Here is an 18,361-nt window from a genome sequence, read left to right as displayed (position 1 = left end):
AAAATATTAATTTAAAATATAATAAATTATAAAATAAATTTCTGAATGAAGAATTTTAGTAAAAGATTGAAATATTTGTAAATATATTTCAATTATTCACCTGTAAAAATTCAGAATTTAAGAACTTGATTTGTTCTTTGAGAGAAAACAGTTTATATTTTTTCACAACCTTTTGTACTTCACATCCCATGGAACACTCAACACATAAATAAAAAATGAAGCATAAAATGAAAATACTTTAAATTCATAATTTTATACAAGAAGTTTTAATGCACATTAACATGCCTCATTAGTTTGTAGACTCAATAACTTTAAAATCAATTCAACAATGTTTATATTTAATCATAATATGTAAATATATATATATATCTTTACATATTATGATTTTATGTATATATGTATACGTTTTTGTAAATTCACAAAAATATTTACATTATTTTCTAAAAGTTCTTATAAAAATACACAAAATTAAACGATTAAAACTCACTTTCTTTGTCACAATCAACTTTTCCCAATAAAAGTTTTCCTTGTTCCTTAAAAGAAATAAAATTATTATAAGTCTAGTCTTCTTTGTCATCATTGACTCCATCTAATACTCATACATCAAAACATTACTCTTATTAAAGGAGTCAGTTTTATTTGAGAGTTAAATGGTTGCGAAAATGCTGGTTAGAACATACTTTCAATTTTGGATGTACAAGTAGTTGCATGACACAGTTTTAAAAGGAATTTTTATTTTTTTAAATCTTAATTAAAATATGGACTCCTTTAATTAGTATAGCATTTTGATGCTATAAAAGTAAGTTATAAATTTTTGTTATAAAAGTTTATTTATTTAATTTTATATATTGTAATCATTTATTGAATTGAAACCAGGAATTTAACTATTCTAGCTTTTATAAAAATAGCTTCAAACAATATTAAAATTTGATGAATGCAAATATTCACATTCAGTTGGGTTCATTCCCAAACTATAAATAAATAATACATTAATATATCCTCTATTAGCTTGTCAGATCCAATATTTGACTGTAAATTTTGTTGCTAAATATCTGAAGTATGATATAACAATATTCCAGATTATTTTTAAATGTGATTTATAATACATCTGATTTATCAGTCATTAGACATAACTATAATGTACTTCCAATATTTGAGTGATTATGTATACATGGAAGAAATACTAACTACTCCATCAATGCTTGGCTGCTTTGTTACGCCAATTTATTCCAAAGTTTCTCCTTTATGGTACTGTCATGCAATTTTTCATCATTTGTGTGTACATTTCAGTTACCACCTACTTCACATCATCTCATAAATATTGCTCAAAATAAAAACAGTCATTCTTGAAACACTGCCTTTATTTTCAGTTTCTTCTTGTAAATCATGATGACGTAATCCCCTAATATCCTAGACTTTCTGTACATCAATTTATTTAATCCTCTTTAATCCATCAAATGTGTTTCAGATTTTTCACTCCTTCTTGATTGACTAAAATACACATTCTGTTTTTACATTATTATAATTTCATTAAAAATCTTAACATACCTTTTTTTAATGGATGATGTTATGTAAGAAAAAATTTGTTATTCTTAATCTGTATATAACAGTGACATACTTTATTAAAAAAGAAATGGGCATATTCAGTGCAGCTTTTTTCTTTCAATAGCAACAGTGAAAGTATTAACTAATATGACACAAATGTGAAATTATAAAAATCAAAAGAAGTAAAATTAAACAAAACAAATTATTTCTTTGGAGAAATAACATCTATCAGCCATGATACCAGCAATTATATATATGAGAATTTTTTATAATAATCAATCATGAATACGGCACTGCTAGAACCATGGAAATTCCTTATATTTTGCAAATGTAAAAAAGAAGTGTTAGTTCATTGCGATAAAATATAGCAGGTTGCAGTTATATATTTGGGCTAGCCAAGTATGTTAAGATAATTAATTATAATAATGCAAGGCAAATAAGTAGTGTTGGAAACCCCTTTTAAATACATTCAATTTTGCTAAATTAGCTTATGAGTTTATACAACACCTAAGTAGTATAGCATCACATTTTGCAATAGTTGCTATAGGAATTTTAATATAGTTTTTGTTATTTTATATATTTTACTCCATTTTAAAAAATTGTACATCTTAAGATGTCCTTTAGAGTTTAAATTTTTATATTTGAAAACTGGTTATATCAGTTGTTCCAAACAGAATAGTAAATTTGTAAGTTTAAATTGATGATTAACTCAAACAGTGCCAAAAACATTTCCTAAGTAAATAATCATTTGTATCTGAAAGAAGCAGTTATAGTTTATTTAATTGATTTTTAACCTTTTCTTTTAAATTGATAACTTCAATCTACTTCATTCCAAAACTATAATATATATATATATATAATATATATATAAACATCATAATAAAGAAATTGTTAAAATTCTAACTTCTTCCATCATAAAGTTATAAATATATTTATCCAACTTTATTAACAGAAATTTATTAAAGTTTTCAAATTCTTTAAGTAAAAAAAAAAACACTTGCTTTGAAGTTAAAATATCAGAACTGACACATCACAAATTTATTCTTTAACGAATTGTCTTTGTTATTTGAGAATATTAAATAAAAAATGCACTAAAATTTAAAGTACTCTTGCTCGATGTAATTTTATATATTTTATAGAAGATATGCTCAGTTAAATAATATCCTTGTTATATAATTTTTTAGATTAATATTTTAATCTAAATTAAATTACATTTTGTATATTCAGATATTAAAAACATTGAATTTTTATATTTCCAAAAAAGATATCATCAGAAGCTCTTAAGTGAGAACATTTTCTATTTTGTAAACCTTGTTTAGACAGCTAGGTGGACATGGATAAAGACATGACAACCTGTCACTTTATGATGCCAACATTCAAGATTCCATCAAATCTAGATACTTCTTGCTAATTCCTCACCATCCTCAGTATCCTTCGTAAACTTGATAAATACCATAATGCACATATAAATTAGGAATTCCTATTGCTAGTAGAGAGGAAAAATTTAAAACCTTGCCTTTAGATAAATAACTAAATTTCAGTGCTCTGAAGACTTCATTAATTAAAAACTATTTGGTATTTTAGCTATGATCTGTACTTAACTGTAAAAAGTAGTAAAAAAATATTTTATGATAAATAAAATAATTGTTACAAAACTTAAAATTTCTTTTTTATATAAAATTTATAATTAATTAAAAAAGAAAGTGGCGTTATTTAATCATCATAAAGGAAGCAGACTTCATATCATAATCTCCAAATTCAAGGTCTATATTTTTATTCCTATAAGATAAAAAGAAGTTTATTCTGTTCTCTATACATTATAATCTGTAAAAACATTATTGAATTTCAAATTTTCCACAAATGGTTAACACACACATACACAAATTGATTAATTAAGTTATTTGTTCTGATAAAACTACTTACAGGAAATTCTTGTTTTAATTTATCTGCAGTTTCATCAAACACCGGTGCTAAAATCTGACTAAATTTACACCAGTCTGCATAGAAGTTCAAAAAGACTAGTTCATGATTGCCTAAAAATTGAAGAAAAATGTGTACATATTTTGATGTATTATTGAGTAGTAATAAATAATTAGTAATTACTTCTAAATTACCAGTTAAAACTTAACTTGTTTTATACACATTAATCTATTAGTCTTTCTTCTAAATACAACCATCACTGTTTGTTTTATTTCATTAAATCTCCATTGCTCTTTATTAAACAACATGAACATTATCTTTCATTATATGACTAAGCATTATGACAAAATAATAATGTTTGAAAAAAAAAAACAAAACATGCTTCAAAAAGAAAATGAATGCCACCTAACTAAAATACAAATTAATGTACACTTTCTTATATATAAAAGAAAATTAATATAAAGTAAATTTTATTAGTTTAAAGCAGTAATGAGCAACCTTTTCTGGATGAAGGTTGCAAGGAAGCTTTGTAAACTTCCAATGGACTGCATATAGTTTTACTTATGAAGTTGCAAGCTTTAAACCTGCCAAGTACCAACATACTCCATAACCACTAGTACATCAGATGCTAAAATAATATATGCTAATAATGTGAAAAATAGTTTATTCTCATCCTTTCACCAGTCAAGTTTAGTTTGAATAACTTCCTAATTAGTGTTCCAAAATGGCATCAAATGAGAACAGGAAAGTAAAATTAATTGTTTAAACCTCAGAACCACATACTAGAAACTCACAGGCTGCATGTAACCCAGAAACTGAAAATTGCTCACAAGTGATTTAAAGGCTCGTTTATAGTCCAATTATAAAGTAAAGCCTCAAATTTTAGTTCTCACCAGAGAAATAAAGACCTAGTGTCATTCATAATCAAAATCTGAGTAAATCTAACTAGATAATATAATAATATTGATGCCAAACTTCAAAGACGAATGTTTTTGGATTTTAGAGTTGTTTCTACACCAGAATTCTTATTATAAACTACACAAAACAGGAGTATAGTAGCTCCTTGTTATAATGCACATGTAAGGAGACAAACCAAATAAATGATATATCAGATGACACGACAACCAATAGATCTATCAACTATTTTGTCTATTTCCAATCTCCACACAGACTTGCTTTTTTGTGAGTTATATTTTGTACACTGCTAGTTTCAATGCCAATTTTTGGAATAAAGTAATATTTCTTTGTCAGTAGAAATTCAATGCCAAGCAATATTTTAAAAATTATTGGCTAAAGCACTTTCATATTTGAAGACAAAATAACAACGATCTATCCAAACAAGTGACACAATGAGATATGATATAATAAGGAACTACTGTAATATATTTTAATGACAATGTAGTCAAAACTTACATTACAAAAAAAATCCAACTTTCTATGATAAATATTAGATTACAAAGATAATAAATATATAATACTAAGTCAATAGTTAATAATAATGGAAATGGTGTAATGTCAAGCACTGCTTGGTTTACACAGCAAACTTAAAATTCTCTAAGCACCAGACTACAGTTAGAGTGATAAATTCAGATATGATTAATCAACCTTTATAAGAAATACTTCAAACTCCACAAATTTTAATATTAATGTAAATAAAATTGATTTGATAGGTTACTTTAAGAGAAATTTAACAAAAAAATCTAATCAAAGTTAAAAACTATTAAATAAAGTAGATTTTACAATATTTAATACTAATAGATTAAATCCATAACAGTTGCCACTCTTAAAATTCAATTATATTTACCAACATGCCTATCAAAGTTTTCTGAAGTAAGAGCTACGGATCCACCCTCAGCAGAAGTCCAAAGGCACACCTGAAATATAAAATTCACTTTTGTTAATGAGAACATATTAAATAGCTTTTTATAATATTTTTATGTTTTCTAATGTAATTCTTAAGGAGAAATATTTAGTAAGATTCACACAAGTGCAATTAAAATTTTGTGTTTGACAAAGTAATTTTTTATTCTCTGAATTAACAGCAACTTTATCAATTTCAGAATGTTGTGCAATAATTTCTGTGAAGACTTCCTTCATATTACTCTGAATAAATGAAGACTTATGTAAGTTATCGTACAGAATCATTATAATTCAGAGGGTGCATTCTGTAAACAAACAACTACAAGTAATCACTAGTGTAACAAATTTCTGGCTTTATATTATATGGTGATATTAACCAGAATTTTTTACTTATTAATGTGAAATTAACTAAAATAATGAAGAAATTTAAATATTATAATAGTTCTTTTATATATTAACAGAAAATTTTATATACAATGCATTAAAATTCAAGTAAACTATAAATATCATATATAAACCATAACTTTTCTCAGATTAGATGCATACAATTAAGGCTCTTTTCTATTCTATGTGATAATGTGAAGTACATTTGAGATCAATATTTTCTTCCAGCTATTTCCACATTATTAACTAAAGTAATAAAAATTAAATTTATTGTAAGATAGTAGTATTCTTACTCATTTGTGCCATGTTATTTAATAGTATTTTTTTATAGTCTAAAAATATTTTATAAAACTCCAGCTGTTTATATATATAACTATATAAACAGATGGCTACAAGTCACAAATCTGTACACACAAAATGAGTGAGTCATCATATAATATATTCATTTTATGAGATGAATCAGAACTCTGAATAATATTGTATCAAAATGCAATTGATTAGTTTCATTCATTCATTTAAATTTTAATTCAGAGACTTAATCTGTTATATTAAGAAAGTCTTCTAGGGTGAATCAAAAACAGTAGAGTCACATTTCTAAAATGAACTTCAAAGATATACAAGGTTAGTGTAACATATTTGTATTTACAGTTCAGGTTTTACAACAGGAAGTTTTTGTTTTGTATTCTATTTTTTTATCAATGAAATTATGTCAACAAGCTTGCCATTTTCAAACTAACAATTGAAAAAAAGTTGATTAATTTTCCGTATTATGGGTTTTTCCATAAATTTAACAACAAAAGATAAAACAATAAATTATTACAGTGTAATTTTGAAAGGATATATTGGGCAATTAATGAATTATGAGTATGATAAATTAGACAAAAGTCCCTTTCTTGGTATAAAGGCATCTTGAAAGTCCTTTCTTCAGGCTGCACCAACCTGCTGAAAACATAGTCATTAGTTTATTTGAAATGATGCATATATGTCTTCCATAATGCCTACAGCAGTAACTAATGAAGATCCATTTTTTAAAACAGTCTGTTCCAATCACTGAATTTATTGTATTTAAAACATGAAGATAACCAATTAAGACTCAAACATTTGTCTACACATTGTCTACTTTTGCTGCTGAATTTTTGATTTTTGGTGTGTGTACTTATATACATTAAAAGTTTAATTTTTACAACTACTAGATAAGTTGTATATATCCAACATAAAAGCATTTGGTATTGCAATTCTAAGCTGAAGCATATGTAGTATACCATAATGTACTAAATTTCATATGTGCACTATATTTTAAAAAATGAATAAATCTATAAATTCTTAATTTTATTGATACATTACATGCAAAAGTACAAACAAAGCATACAAATTTTAAATAATTTTGCTATGCAACAGAAAGAATTAGAAGCACTACACTATGTACTACCCAAGAAATCAGTTACATGGATGGTATGGATGATCAGTTTCATGACTGATCATTCATTATCTTATCATACTGTTTAAGTATGTTTAAATTCTAATTCATAGTTAGGCTGGATTCTTACTACCAAATCCAATTCTGATGGTCCAAAATGCCAGTATACAGTTTAGTCAAACTGACAAAAAGATGAGACTATTCAACTATCCATCTGGTGCCAGAGACAAACACTTCACATAACTAAAATATTGTACATATTTCATATGTACAAGTATGTTCCAATCATGGTCAAATTGACAGTAATTTAAGAAAAGCAGCACTTTGTTGAATTTTGCTGTACATTCAAATATGCCAATGAATATAAAATGATCACAATTAGCATGGAGTGATTAATAATTGCTGATTATGCTTGTATATGATGTTACTATAAGCAAAAATATTATCTAGAATAACTGACCTTATTTATTTTTTAATGACTTTATAATATTAATGGAAGTTGTGACATATCATAAGAAAACATGATATTATAGAAACAAAATATCTATGGAGTACTATTGTATTTGTGCTCAGTTCATAGTCACCTGTTTACAAAAGTCTACAATTCTGTCTTCTGCACCATTTTAAAATATATTGTCACAGGAGTTTTATCTTGATATGCTGGTCCAGCAACAGACAGAAAAGTTAAATTAGACAAACAGTCTCTTGTTTGGCATAATGAAAATTGGCATTTCTTCTAGTCACAATGACAGCTATTTGGTTATGAAAACTGATTTCAGCAGTGCTATGCAAATTCAGTTTTATTCTGGTGTTAATAGGTCATCTTTTATACATTTGAAAAGAAAAACAACAACAAAACTGTCAGGATCTGTTTAAAAGCAAATGGAGAAATGTTTTTTATGTATTCATGTAAAAATATCAAGTTATGAAAAATGTCATTGATTCAGTTATTAGTGAATAATCATAAATTCCACTTACAGGGCAACTAATCAGCTCATATCATAACTAAATATGACGTTTTATCTGATCATAACAACAACGACATCTATATATATAACACATTCAACTGTCCATCTGTCCCGTAACCGTTTGAAAACGGACACTAGAGGCGCCCCTATCGTGTATCATATTTCAAACATTCAAATTAACAATTTTAATTCTTATTTAAATTAACAATATAAATTTTTATTATTCATTTTGCCAATAAATTATTATTTGGTCAATATAACAATATAAATAATTCAGTATATTTGTAATAGGAATTTATTATTTCAGGGGCTTATATCTCTCGAAGGGTCGCGAGTAGGGGTATGGCTCCTTTGACTTTATTGTTAATACAGGGGTGTACGGTTTGGGGGTTCGCCACCTCTTCATTCGGAGAGTAAATCTTACCATTGGGACTTTAACGGAACTGTACAGCATATTGATAGGAACAAAAAAGTCAAAGGAACCGTGCCTCATGGAAATTTGTAAATAACGCCCACTAGGGGGCGTCCCGGGCTACTAGTTTAATATATATTAAAAAGAAATAAATACTATTTAATTTTGAATTTTCTTACTTCTGTATGTGTACAGTATTAAGCTGTACACATACAAAAGTAGGAAAATCAAAATTAAATAGTATTTATTTATTTATTTATTATTTACTACAAAAATTAAATTCATACTGATAAACTGTATATAAATAGACATCATTAAATACTTTATAAATCATTAAAAGTATCTGCATTCATTGTGTTTTTATTTATTTAAAAATAAATCTGCAAGTCTAATAAAAACTCAATGTATACAAAAATATATGTTCTTATAGCAAATTTTTTTAAATATTTAGAGCCAAGTGATTCTGAGTCTTGTTAGCTCATGTTCAAGACATAAATTATTCTATAACACAAAACAACAAATGTCCAACATTCAAAATAATAATAGAAATTTAAAAGGTAAATACTGTTTTAAAATTTTGGGTTGAACATCTACTATTGATTTTTTTTGGGACACTATATCCTTATGATGTCACTTCCAGTTATTTGGAATTTTTGTTCTAAAAACATCAAAGTATCCCTATGGCAGTGTTCCACAACATTTTTCTACTCATGGCACACCTATGACTTGAGATGACTCAACACAAAACCAAAATGTTATTCCGCTCAATAACGTATGATATGATATTATTAATAGAATTTTGTAATGACATAAACCTATTATTATTATGTTGAGTTTTGTGAGTTACACTAGGTTGACACCAATGGCTGTGTACTATGCTGGACCAGAGTCAAGGCATAGTAACTTCAAAAAAAGACAAAAATTAAATAAGCACGTCATTGTGTGTCTGTATTCAGTAATTTCCTAACAATATGACATGTATTCAATATAGAGGCCTTCTGTAGTGTGATGTATGCATTTCTATTCAATTTTAATGTTCCCAGGCTTTTGTGTAGTGTTTGTGGTATGACACTTGTACAGGAGAGAACGACAAGTACAATAAGCACCCTTATCCATCCTCCACAGATGCCTTATTTCCTGGGTGAGTTCCGTGTAATTGCTGATTTTTTCACTGAATGCATTTTGTACATTGTGAGTGTTTGCAACGGATGTGTATAATGTATGTGATTTTATTGTGTTTGTCAATGAGTGTGATGTCTGGTCTGTTGTGGTAAATTGTTTTATCTATGATTATGACTGTTGTAGTACAGTTTGTGCATGTTGTTTTCCAATACTCTGTTGAATGTATTTGTAGTATGGTTTGTGGATGTCTAATAATTTGTGTTTCCTTGCAAGCTCTTGATATATTTGCTACTTGATTATGTCTATGTAAAATATGTCTTTGCAACCAGAAGTGATGTGTTGCCATAGTTTCTGGCATAATGTGACATTTTCTACATGTGTCATTTGTGAGTGTTGTATCTTTGAGTATGTGTTTTCTGTAGTTTTTAGTATTTATGACCTGATCCTATATGGCAATCATAAATCCTTCCATCTCCCGAAAGAGGCATCCCCGAGCTAACCAGCTATTTGACACAGTTTTGTCAACAGAATCCTGGGCTAGGTCATAGGGATGTCTGCCATAGAGTGCCTTTTGAACCCATGATTGCTTAAGTGTCTATGCTTTTTATATGTTCTGTCTTGTCCATATGATGCAAATGTAAGTTTAATGGTGATTTTATTTGAGTCTGATAGAGTTATTGCTTTATCTGTGATGTTTCTTGCTTTGTAGAAAAACTCTTGCAGTTTGTAATGAAGGTTTACTATGTCAATCAGGCCACGTCCGCCATCTTTATGCAGAAGAGTTAATCTTTGTGTGGTAGATTTAGGATTATGTTGTTTATGCTTAGTAAGTGTTGTTCTTGTTTTCATTTGGAGTTGCTCAAGATCTGTGTGAGTCCAATGTATAACTCCAAAAGAATAAGTGAGTACTGGACGACATATGTGTTTATTGCTTTAACATCATCTTATTTCATCAGTAAATGAAATACAAGCATAAGAAACACAACTGCAATAAAAATATATAAATAAAACTTGGAATTAATAGAATATGTAAAAGTTCACGTCACACCTTTCACCTTGTGACGGTACACCTGTTGCGGAACACTGCCTTATGGCATACTTAGGGTTACCAGTACCTCAATAAATCAACACACATACTTGAAAAGAAAGCTTGCAATGGACATGCAAATCAAACTTGATGCACACATTTGAATTTGCATGTTTCAGCTTTGGCAGCAGCAAAGCTACACTGTCGGCAATATCAGAGATGTTGCACAGATCCTCAAACTATCCGGCATCTTGACTATCGAATGATAGGGTCATACCAATGTTGAATTTAGGCATTAAAGATTTATATTATGTGTACACCAGCTCTTAAGGATGCCATACTAACATTGATATAGGAGGACCGAACGAAAAGTAGCCAAGCAATTACACAACGATTAAATGTGCATCAAAGTATTGTACTATGCATTCTGCACCACAAGGACTTGTATTCATATCACTTCAAATGAGTGCAAGATATTCCTCAGCATGACTGCCTGTAGGACAGTATGAGCGACTAATACTGCGACATATATCAGATAACACAGGTAGCCCTCGGTTTACACTGCAGTTCCATTCCTACAAAAGCCAGTGCAAATTGAATCGATGTAAAATGAACCCATATTTACAGTGAGGTATAGGGTTAGGTTTTACATAAGTGAAAAATAAGCAAATAAGTTTGTTTATTAATACAATATAATACAAAATATGTATATATTTAATTTTTTAAATGTATTTTATAATGAAATAAAGTGAAATGTTTTTATTAAAAAATCTGAAGAAAAACAAATGACATTTCAAAGTTTTGGATGTCTTACATTTTTTGGAAAAAAGTATCCATCTTTAATTGTTTAGATTTTTGTTTTCTTTCAATAAGAAATTCAGAATATGGTCGAATGAATGCAATGATGCTCCTTTTTACATTTGCACTTCGCTCCCAATTGTTGTCTCCCAACATGACATCTCCTTTATTCTTGTACACATGGGTATGTACACATTTAATCTTTTAATATTTTTATTTATTTTAATATTAATTTAATGTAAATGTATACATACCCAATAATATTAAACAAAATAAATAAATATATTCAATAAAAATCTTTGTTTTAACAAACGTACAACATTGCAGCTCAGTAAATATGTCAACACTGAAACGAAAATCAGTCCAGCATGGGGAAGATTGGGGAATTGCACAGCGAAATGAGAAATTGCACAGCGGTGTTATCGTGAATCGTGTAAATTGAGCCAGTGTAAACCGAGGGCTACATGTACTTTCATCCACAGATCTTTTGAACTAACAGAGCAACACTGGTGTGTGAGGGTGTCTGTAACAGCCTTGTTTAGGCATTGGAAAATCTGTATGCTACATTTTCATGCACATACTACTGGAGTATCTACTGGAATATTTAATGCAGTGTTGTGCACCATATTCTTGAAGTACCAATTCCGTTCTTACCAATCATTTCCTGTATAATAGGAATCTAACAAGTCATGCTAAATGCAACCACTGTCCTACTAAAACCGATAACACCCTCCATAGATTGGACGAACATATCAACTTCAAAAAGATTGAGAAACTCCTTTCAGAAAGTTTGGACATCAAAAACAATGGCATCTAAAAAATTAGCGACTGCCTCGTGCAAATTTGTAAAAAAATAAGTTTATGCACCTTAAAAGACTTTAAGACAAAAAGAGTATCAATATTAGGGAGCACCACTGCTCCATCTGCAACTGAAGTCAGGGCAACGTAGCCACATTGCTGCAGCCAAACTGCAACCGAATCAATCTTCTTCTCAAACATCCGACAGCCAAAAACTACTTAGTTATTTTGCACAATGTCCCGCCAGAATTGTTAGATAACATACCCTTCACATTACAATTTCACTACGACGGAGCACCGGCACATTCTTCGTCGATCGTTCACCAGTAGTCGGACACGGGACATCCTAGTCGGTAGACGGGCCACGCCGACGTGGGACGATCTAGTGGGCGACGTAGTCATGCGAACATAGCCCACCGGACTGCCCTATCCAAATCCCATAGACGACTTTTCACGGGGCACGTCGAGACACTTGGTAGACTCTAAGTAAGATCTAACGACCGTGACAAACATAAATGCCACATCATAACACGTACAAAGAATTATTACTCCAGAGGCAGTCACTCGTTCCTCGGTAAACAAGGGTCATCTCAAACACTCGCGATAAAATAACGTCGCTAGAATTCGACAAGTAACTTCTTTCCGTAAGAGTAATTTCCAATTTCCATCTCCTTATGGGAAGCAACATTGTAAACTTTTTGATGCAAACATCCCCGAAAGGCCACATCAAACAGAAAAACAAATAACACATTTCTGGGTCGATTTTCTAAAAAAAATCGCATTAAGCCACTACGGTACGACCGATTCCGACCACTCCACATATATTTACAGAACATATGAATTACAAAATTCCACTTAGAGAAGCAATTAAAAGAAATTTTCAAAATTACAAAACCAAATTTTGTACGCACACAGTCTAACTAGAAGAAAGAAAAAGACTTTCAAACAGAACAACTAAAGCAAGGTCATTTGTGTCCACGCAAGAAATTTTATTCACAAACACTGCCTGGCAGACGTAAGAGATTTCCGTTAAAACACATTCCGACATTACAACACGTGGCAAGATAAAAAAACACAAAATAACGTCAAACTAGAGGCGGATCCGTTTCTCGGCGATTCCGCCCGTACCCAAACATCTCTCCTGGACAGAGTTTTAAAATATTTAATTAAAATTAAGTATATTTGATCAATTTCTCACCGAATTTTCCAAAAACTTACATTCTAACCACATCTAACTTTAAATCAATGAATAAATCACCATTGTGTACATGTGTAAAGGTGTGTCAGTGTAAGAATGCATCAAAGAGGTACATTTTGAAGGAAATTATCGACACAATAAATAGATAAAGTTGAATTAACAGACTTAATTCATACAATTAAAGAATTTAACCGAAATTGATTAATTTGGGAGGGAAATTTAAGTGAATTTCCTCAAAACAGATTTCAATGTTCAAATGGAAGTTTGTGATGACGTGTCAGTTGATTTTTGTGACGAAAATGAAATAAAGTGACGTTGTGCCAGTTGTATTTTTATATTTAGAGATTTATTTAAGTTTTTCTGATGTAAAATAACAACAAAAATATGGAAATGTGTTAAGACTAATTCTAGGCTCGGTATTTTGCTTCTAAATAAGTGACTTACCGTTAAAATCACAAGATAATACGTCGATATTACAACATTTGTCGCCGTTAACGTCATTCTCGTCGAAAAATAATGAGTTAAACTGTTTTTCTTGATAAACATTTGATTTTTAATACATGACCGAACGCCAAACCACAAACCCGGTAATGCCGTTTACTACCGTCAGGTGGCACGTTAACCTTGCCAACTCGGAATTGTTAAATTTAGGATACCGACGTTTATATTTTTTACAATAAATTTAATTATTTTTTTAAAAAATATTCTGTTGTGTATTAATGAGCGTATCGAATCACTACGAAATAATAATATTACATTTTATGTTAAGTTTGTTTTTTTAATTTTTAACGCGATCAGAGTATATACTGTTTATTACCTAAGCCCGTGCGCGACTATACAGACGCGAGCGAGCGAGAATATGCGGCGAGAAGCGATAAATATTAAACCCTGTCAGATATGTTAGAAAATCAGAAATTCGCTCACGCTAGCGAGATTTCTCGCTTCTCGCTTGAGCATGTTTTCCTTTACGAGAACTATATCGCTCGCGACTAAATTCGCGTCTGAATAGTCAGTACATTACAGTAAATATTCTACAAAACTTCTTTATATTAAAATATCTCGTATCGTATTTATATTACCAACATATTTTTCCTTTCGCTTAAACTTCACACATTAATATAGAGTAAGATTTTAATTTCTTCGAGTTTATGTAATAATACGAGCGAGGTTAAGTATTTATATTTCTTTAATATACTGTAGTTTAAAAAAAAGAAAATATAATACTTTAAATACTTTACATAATACTTTACATTTGAAATAAACACTTTTATTAAAATTAGAAATTACTCTACAATTTACTAGAAAAACAATTACCTAATATGTCGGTACGCATTAATCGTGTTAAAGAAAAATATTTAATTTTTGTTATGCCGGGTTCCACCACCAGGGTGCGTCATGTAGTTTGCACACCGGCAACACTGCCATGTGTTCCTCACTTCTTGTTCCCGCTTTCACGCTATATATTCTGTGAAATAAAACCTCTTTTTGTCTTCCAGTTTGGAGTGTCCTTTATCAAATCGATATTTAAATACATTCGTTACATAAATAACTATATTTAATTAACAATTACAATAAACAAAACTTTTATTACAGTACTGTGAGGCTCCTGATTGCGAAGATAAACGAGCGAGTCTCGAATACGATCCCGAAAAATGTAAAGTTAATTAACACGAGTCGGAGACACCGAACTTCGACACTGGCGCTCATATAAAATAGTTGGAAGTAAGCTCGGTGGAGAAAAGGAGAACGTTTGACAAACAAAAGACGAAGAAAAAATTTTTTAACGTTCTAAAACGTCGGATATCTCGGTTCCATCGACAATTCCGGCCGGAGTCGAAGGATGGTGTCGGATAAACCATCCCGGGCTGACCTTTCTCGCTTCCAGAACCGATTTTTCATCTGGGGACGGAACAGAGACCCCCCCGAATTAGTGAACAATAATTAGATCAATTAAATTATACGAAAATAAATATTTAAACAATAAAATAACGGTAATATATAAGGTGATGATAATAAACAATTTGAAATAAAAGAATAAGTAAACAGTAACAATTGATATCCATTTTATTCAAAATATTTTGTAACTTTTTTATAATTGTTTTCTAAACAAATTGAACTTTGGGATATTTTTTTAATAATTTTTTCAAGATTCCAAATTTTAATGCCTTTAAATATAATTGATTTTTGTCTATTGAATAATTTACGTATTGGCAATAGCAAGTTATTTTTAAATCTATTACAATTATCTCGCATTTGTCGGCATTTTAAACACGGCCTAGATTATAGCAAACGTTCAAATTATAATCGTTAATAATAAATCGTTTAAACAGATAAAGAAATCAAATGATTTCGAATGTTTATGATTTCTATCGATGACGGGATAGTGTAGAGTAGATATTGGACTGAAGACGCGCTTCGTATTCTCTCCATTTTATATAACTCGCATCCTTTAGATTATAAATTAGCTGGCTACTGTCTACTGTAGTTTGGCCAAAATTCGTCAAAGCTGTTTTCTCGCGTATTCGTTTATCGATCTGATATTGTTATTGATTTTAATCGGCGATTTAAACGTTAAATATTTGTCTTTACTTTTAACGACTGACAGTTCAGTGGTAGAAATTTTGGACATTTGTTACGTCAATTTCTATTATAATAATAATCAAGTTAAGTATAATTAACCAATCTTAGTTAATTTTTTAAAAATTTCTTTACGTGTTGTTTTAATACCAACGTCAATAAACAAAATATTTTTTTAGTGTTGCTATGAGATATCGTATGTGCTGGGCATTTTTCTATTTACGTATTTACCCATTGAACTTTAATCTTATAGGACAAATTTTCTACAGTATGAAAATTCCCGGTAGTGCTTATATCTCGTTAGGGATTTTCTACTGAAATTATTGATATAAATATTGAATTATACGTCTACTATTCATATTTTTCATAGATTTTATATTTGATGAGTAATGCTTTTTATAGATTCAGTTCTTATGTAAAGTCATCGTGGCTGATAGAGCAGATGAAGCTAACGACGAATGGAAGACAGAAAATGAATCCGTACGATTCGGCTGGTGTTTTCTCGCGGATGTTTTTCTGGTAAATATTTTTTTTTATATTATTCTACGCGTAAATTTTGATAATGAAACTTATGAATTAATCTATCTCACATAAGTTTAAGAGATTCAAAGCCATTCGACAAAAAAGAAAATTTATAAAATCTAAAATGTGTCATCGTGTAAATGAACTTATATTTTATCCCTATATCATAGACAAGAAAATTACTTAAATTAATTACTTTAAAGGCCGTTAAAAATAAAATACAGAAGTTTGTTAATCCGGCACCGGATAATAAGAAATTTTCTTAATTTTTCATAATGCGGCACCATTTTGGTACCGTAGCTGTCGGATTAACAAACTTCTATCTTAATTTATTGTAATTTTCTTTAGTATTAATTTGTAATAAATGGATGGGTAATACTTTCGCCTACTTATACATTCTTTAGTTTTTCAAGTTGCTAATTTTATCGTAAGTAATAAATGATGTTGTGACGAGATAAATCATATTGAAATCAAATATTTAATGTTCCTCGGAGTGACGTTCATGATGTGATTTTTTAATATTTTTTTATTCAAACAGAAAAAATGGGGAAATAGTTTTTACGATATTCGAAATTCAAATAAATGTATTTGGCATATTATTAGTCACGAAAAATGATTTATTTAACGCTGTAACATAAACAAAAGCTTTGAGTTCAAAAGTATATATGCCAAGTTGCGCTGATTAAGATTTAAAGTAAACAACGACCGAAAAAGGAGTTAGAATGACAAGAATAATCAGGTTTTGTCGTAACGAATAAATGTACTTTTTATACGTTATATAACAGCCTATATGAAGTGACGACGTTGGAAAGATAAGTGAATAAATATTTTTGTATACGTAACTTCTTAGGTCAATGAATGTTTCTCATACGATGACGAAAATGGACTGAAATTCGTATTTTGCTAAAAGAATTAAAACATTTTTACTAAAAACTGCTGCGAGTCTCTCATAAATGTGAGTTTTTTAAACAAATTTCTATTATGTTTGCAACACGAAGAATGTCTGATATCAGTCTTGTATTTATAAAATTTACAGCGAGTCGTCACTTTGCTTTAATATATACTACAATTTATATTAAAGCAAAGTAAGGACTGGCTGAATATTTTAATACAGTAGAGCGTCGTTTATCCGAATCAATTGGGAACTGGGGTTGTTCGGGATAACCGATTATGTACGAAAAAATACATTAACCTATCCCGTGTTGAAATTTTTCTCCGTTGCGTGGCGCTTCGCGTTGAAGTTTCGTCGATGTTAAGCCTAATGTAAACTTTTTAAAATAATAATCGTGGCTATTGTATCGTTAAAAATTATTTTTTTATTTTTTACAAACAAAATAAATATATTGAAAAATATAAAAACAAAAAAAATTTATACTTTAGAAGTTATCTAGTATCAAAAACGTTCGATTCAGCATGACATACAGTCCTCAGAAAAACACCACACAAAAGTGACTCTGCTGCCAGCTAAAACACATACACAAACATAAAAAATATTAGAGTAGCCCGAGATGTAGCCAAAGATTGCAGAGCCACAGCACTAGCGAAAATTTAAATTTGCCGACTGGAATGCTTTCGGATAACCGACGTTTCGGATAACCGACGCTCTACTGTATATTATTTACAACTTTTTCAAAATTAAGATCTATTCTCTTTAATACACCACGATTTTTAAGCTTTAATGTGTAAAAACACGTAAATTAAAATATGCTTACCTTACGTTTGGGCATAGCGTTACAAAACAAACGGTCTTTGGACCCTCCAAATTTTTTTTTTTTTTTTTCAAATCTACACGTTTGGAGACCTCCCGAACCCC

At 29.7% G+C, this 18,361-nt stretch overlaps 1 protein-coding gene across 2 annotated transcripts in view; it reads right to left on the bottom strand.

The window, feature by feature from the left end:
* The window catches only part of LOC111629343 (endoplasmic reticulum resident protein 44-like), a 39,428-nt gene extending 25,356 nt beyond the window's left edge, over positions 1-14,072 (bottom strand). For both annotated transcript variants that reach the window (XM_023373233.1, XM_023373232.1), the window contains exons 1-4: positions 13,894-14,072; positions 5,270-5,339; positions 3,469-3,578; positions 488-533 (exon numbers count right to left, since the gene is read on the bottom strand). In XM_023373233.1, the coding sequence (XP_023229001.1) occupies positions 488-533; positions 3,469-3,578; positions 5,270-5,339; positions 13,894-13,995 (328 nt within the window). In that variant the 5' untranslated portion in view covers positions 13,996-14,072. The remainder of the gene's footprint in view (positions 1-487; positions 534-3,468; positions 3,579-5,269; positions 5,340-13,893) is intronic.
* Positions 14,073-18,361: the final 4,289 nt, after the last annotated feature.

This window comes from Centruroides sculpturatus, unplaced genomic scaffold (assembly GCF_000671375.1).
Source record: "Centruroides sculpturatus isolate CEXI.00-Female unplaced genomic scaffold, Cexi_2.0 scaffold395, whole genome shotgun sequence".
NCBI lineage: Eukaryota > Metazoa > Arthropoda > Arachnida > Scorpiones > Buthidae > Centruroides > Centruroides sculpturatus.
The sequence above is the reverse complement of the archived record's forward strand: the minus strand, read 5'-3'. Positions and strand labels throughout refer to the sequence as shown.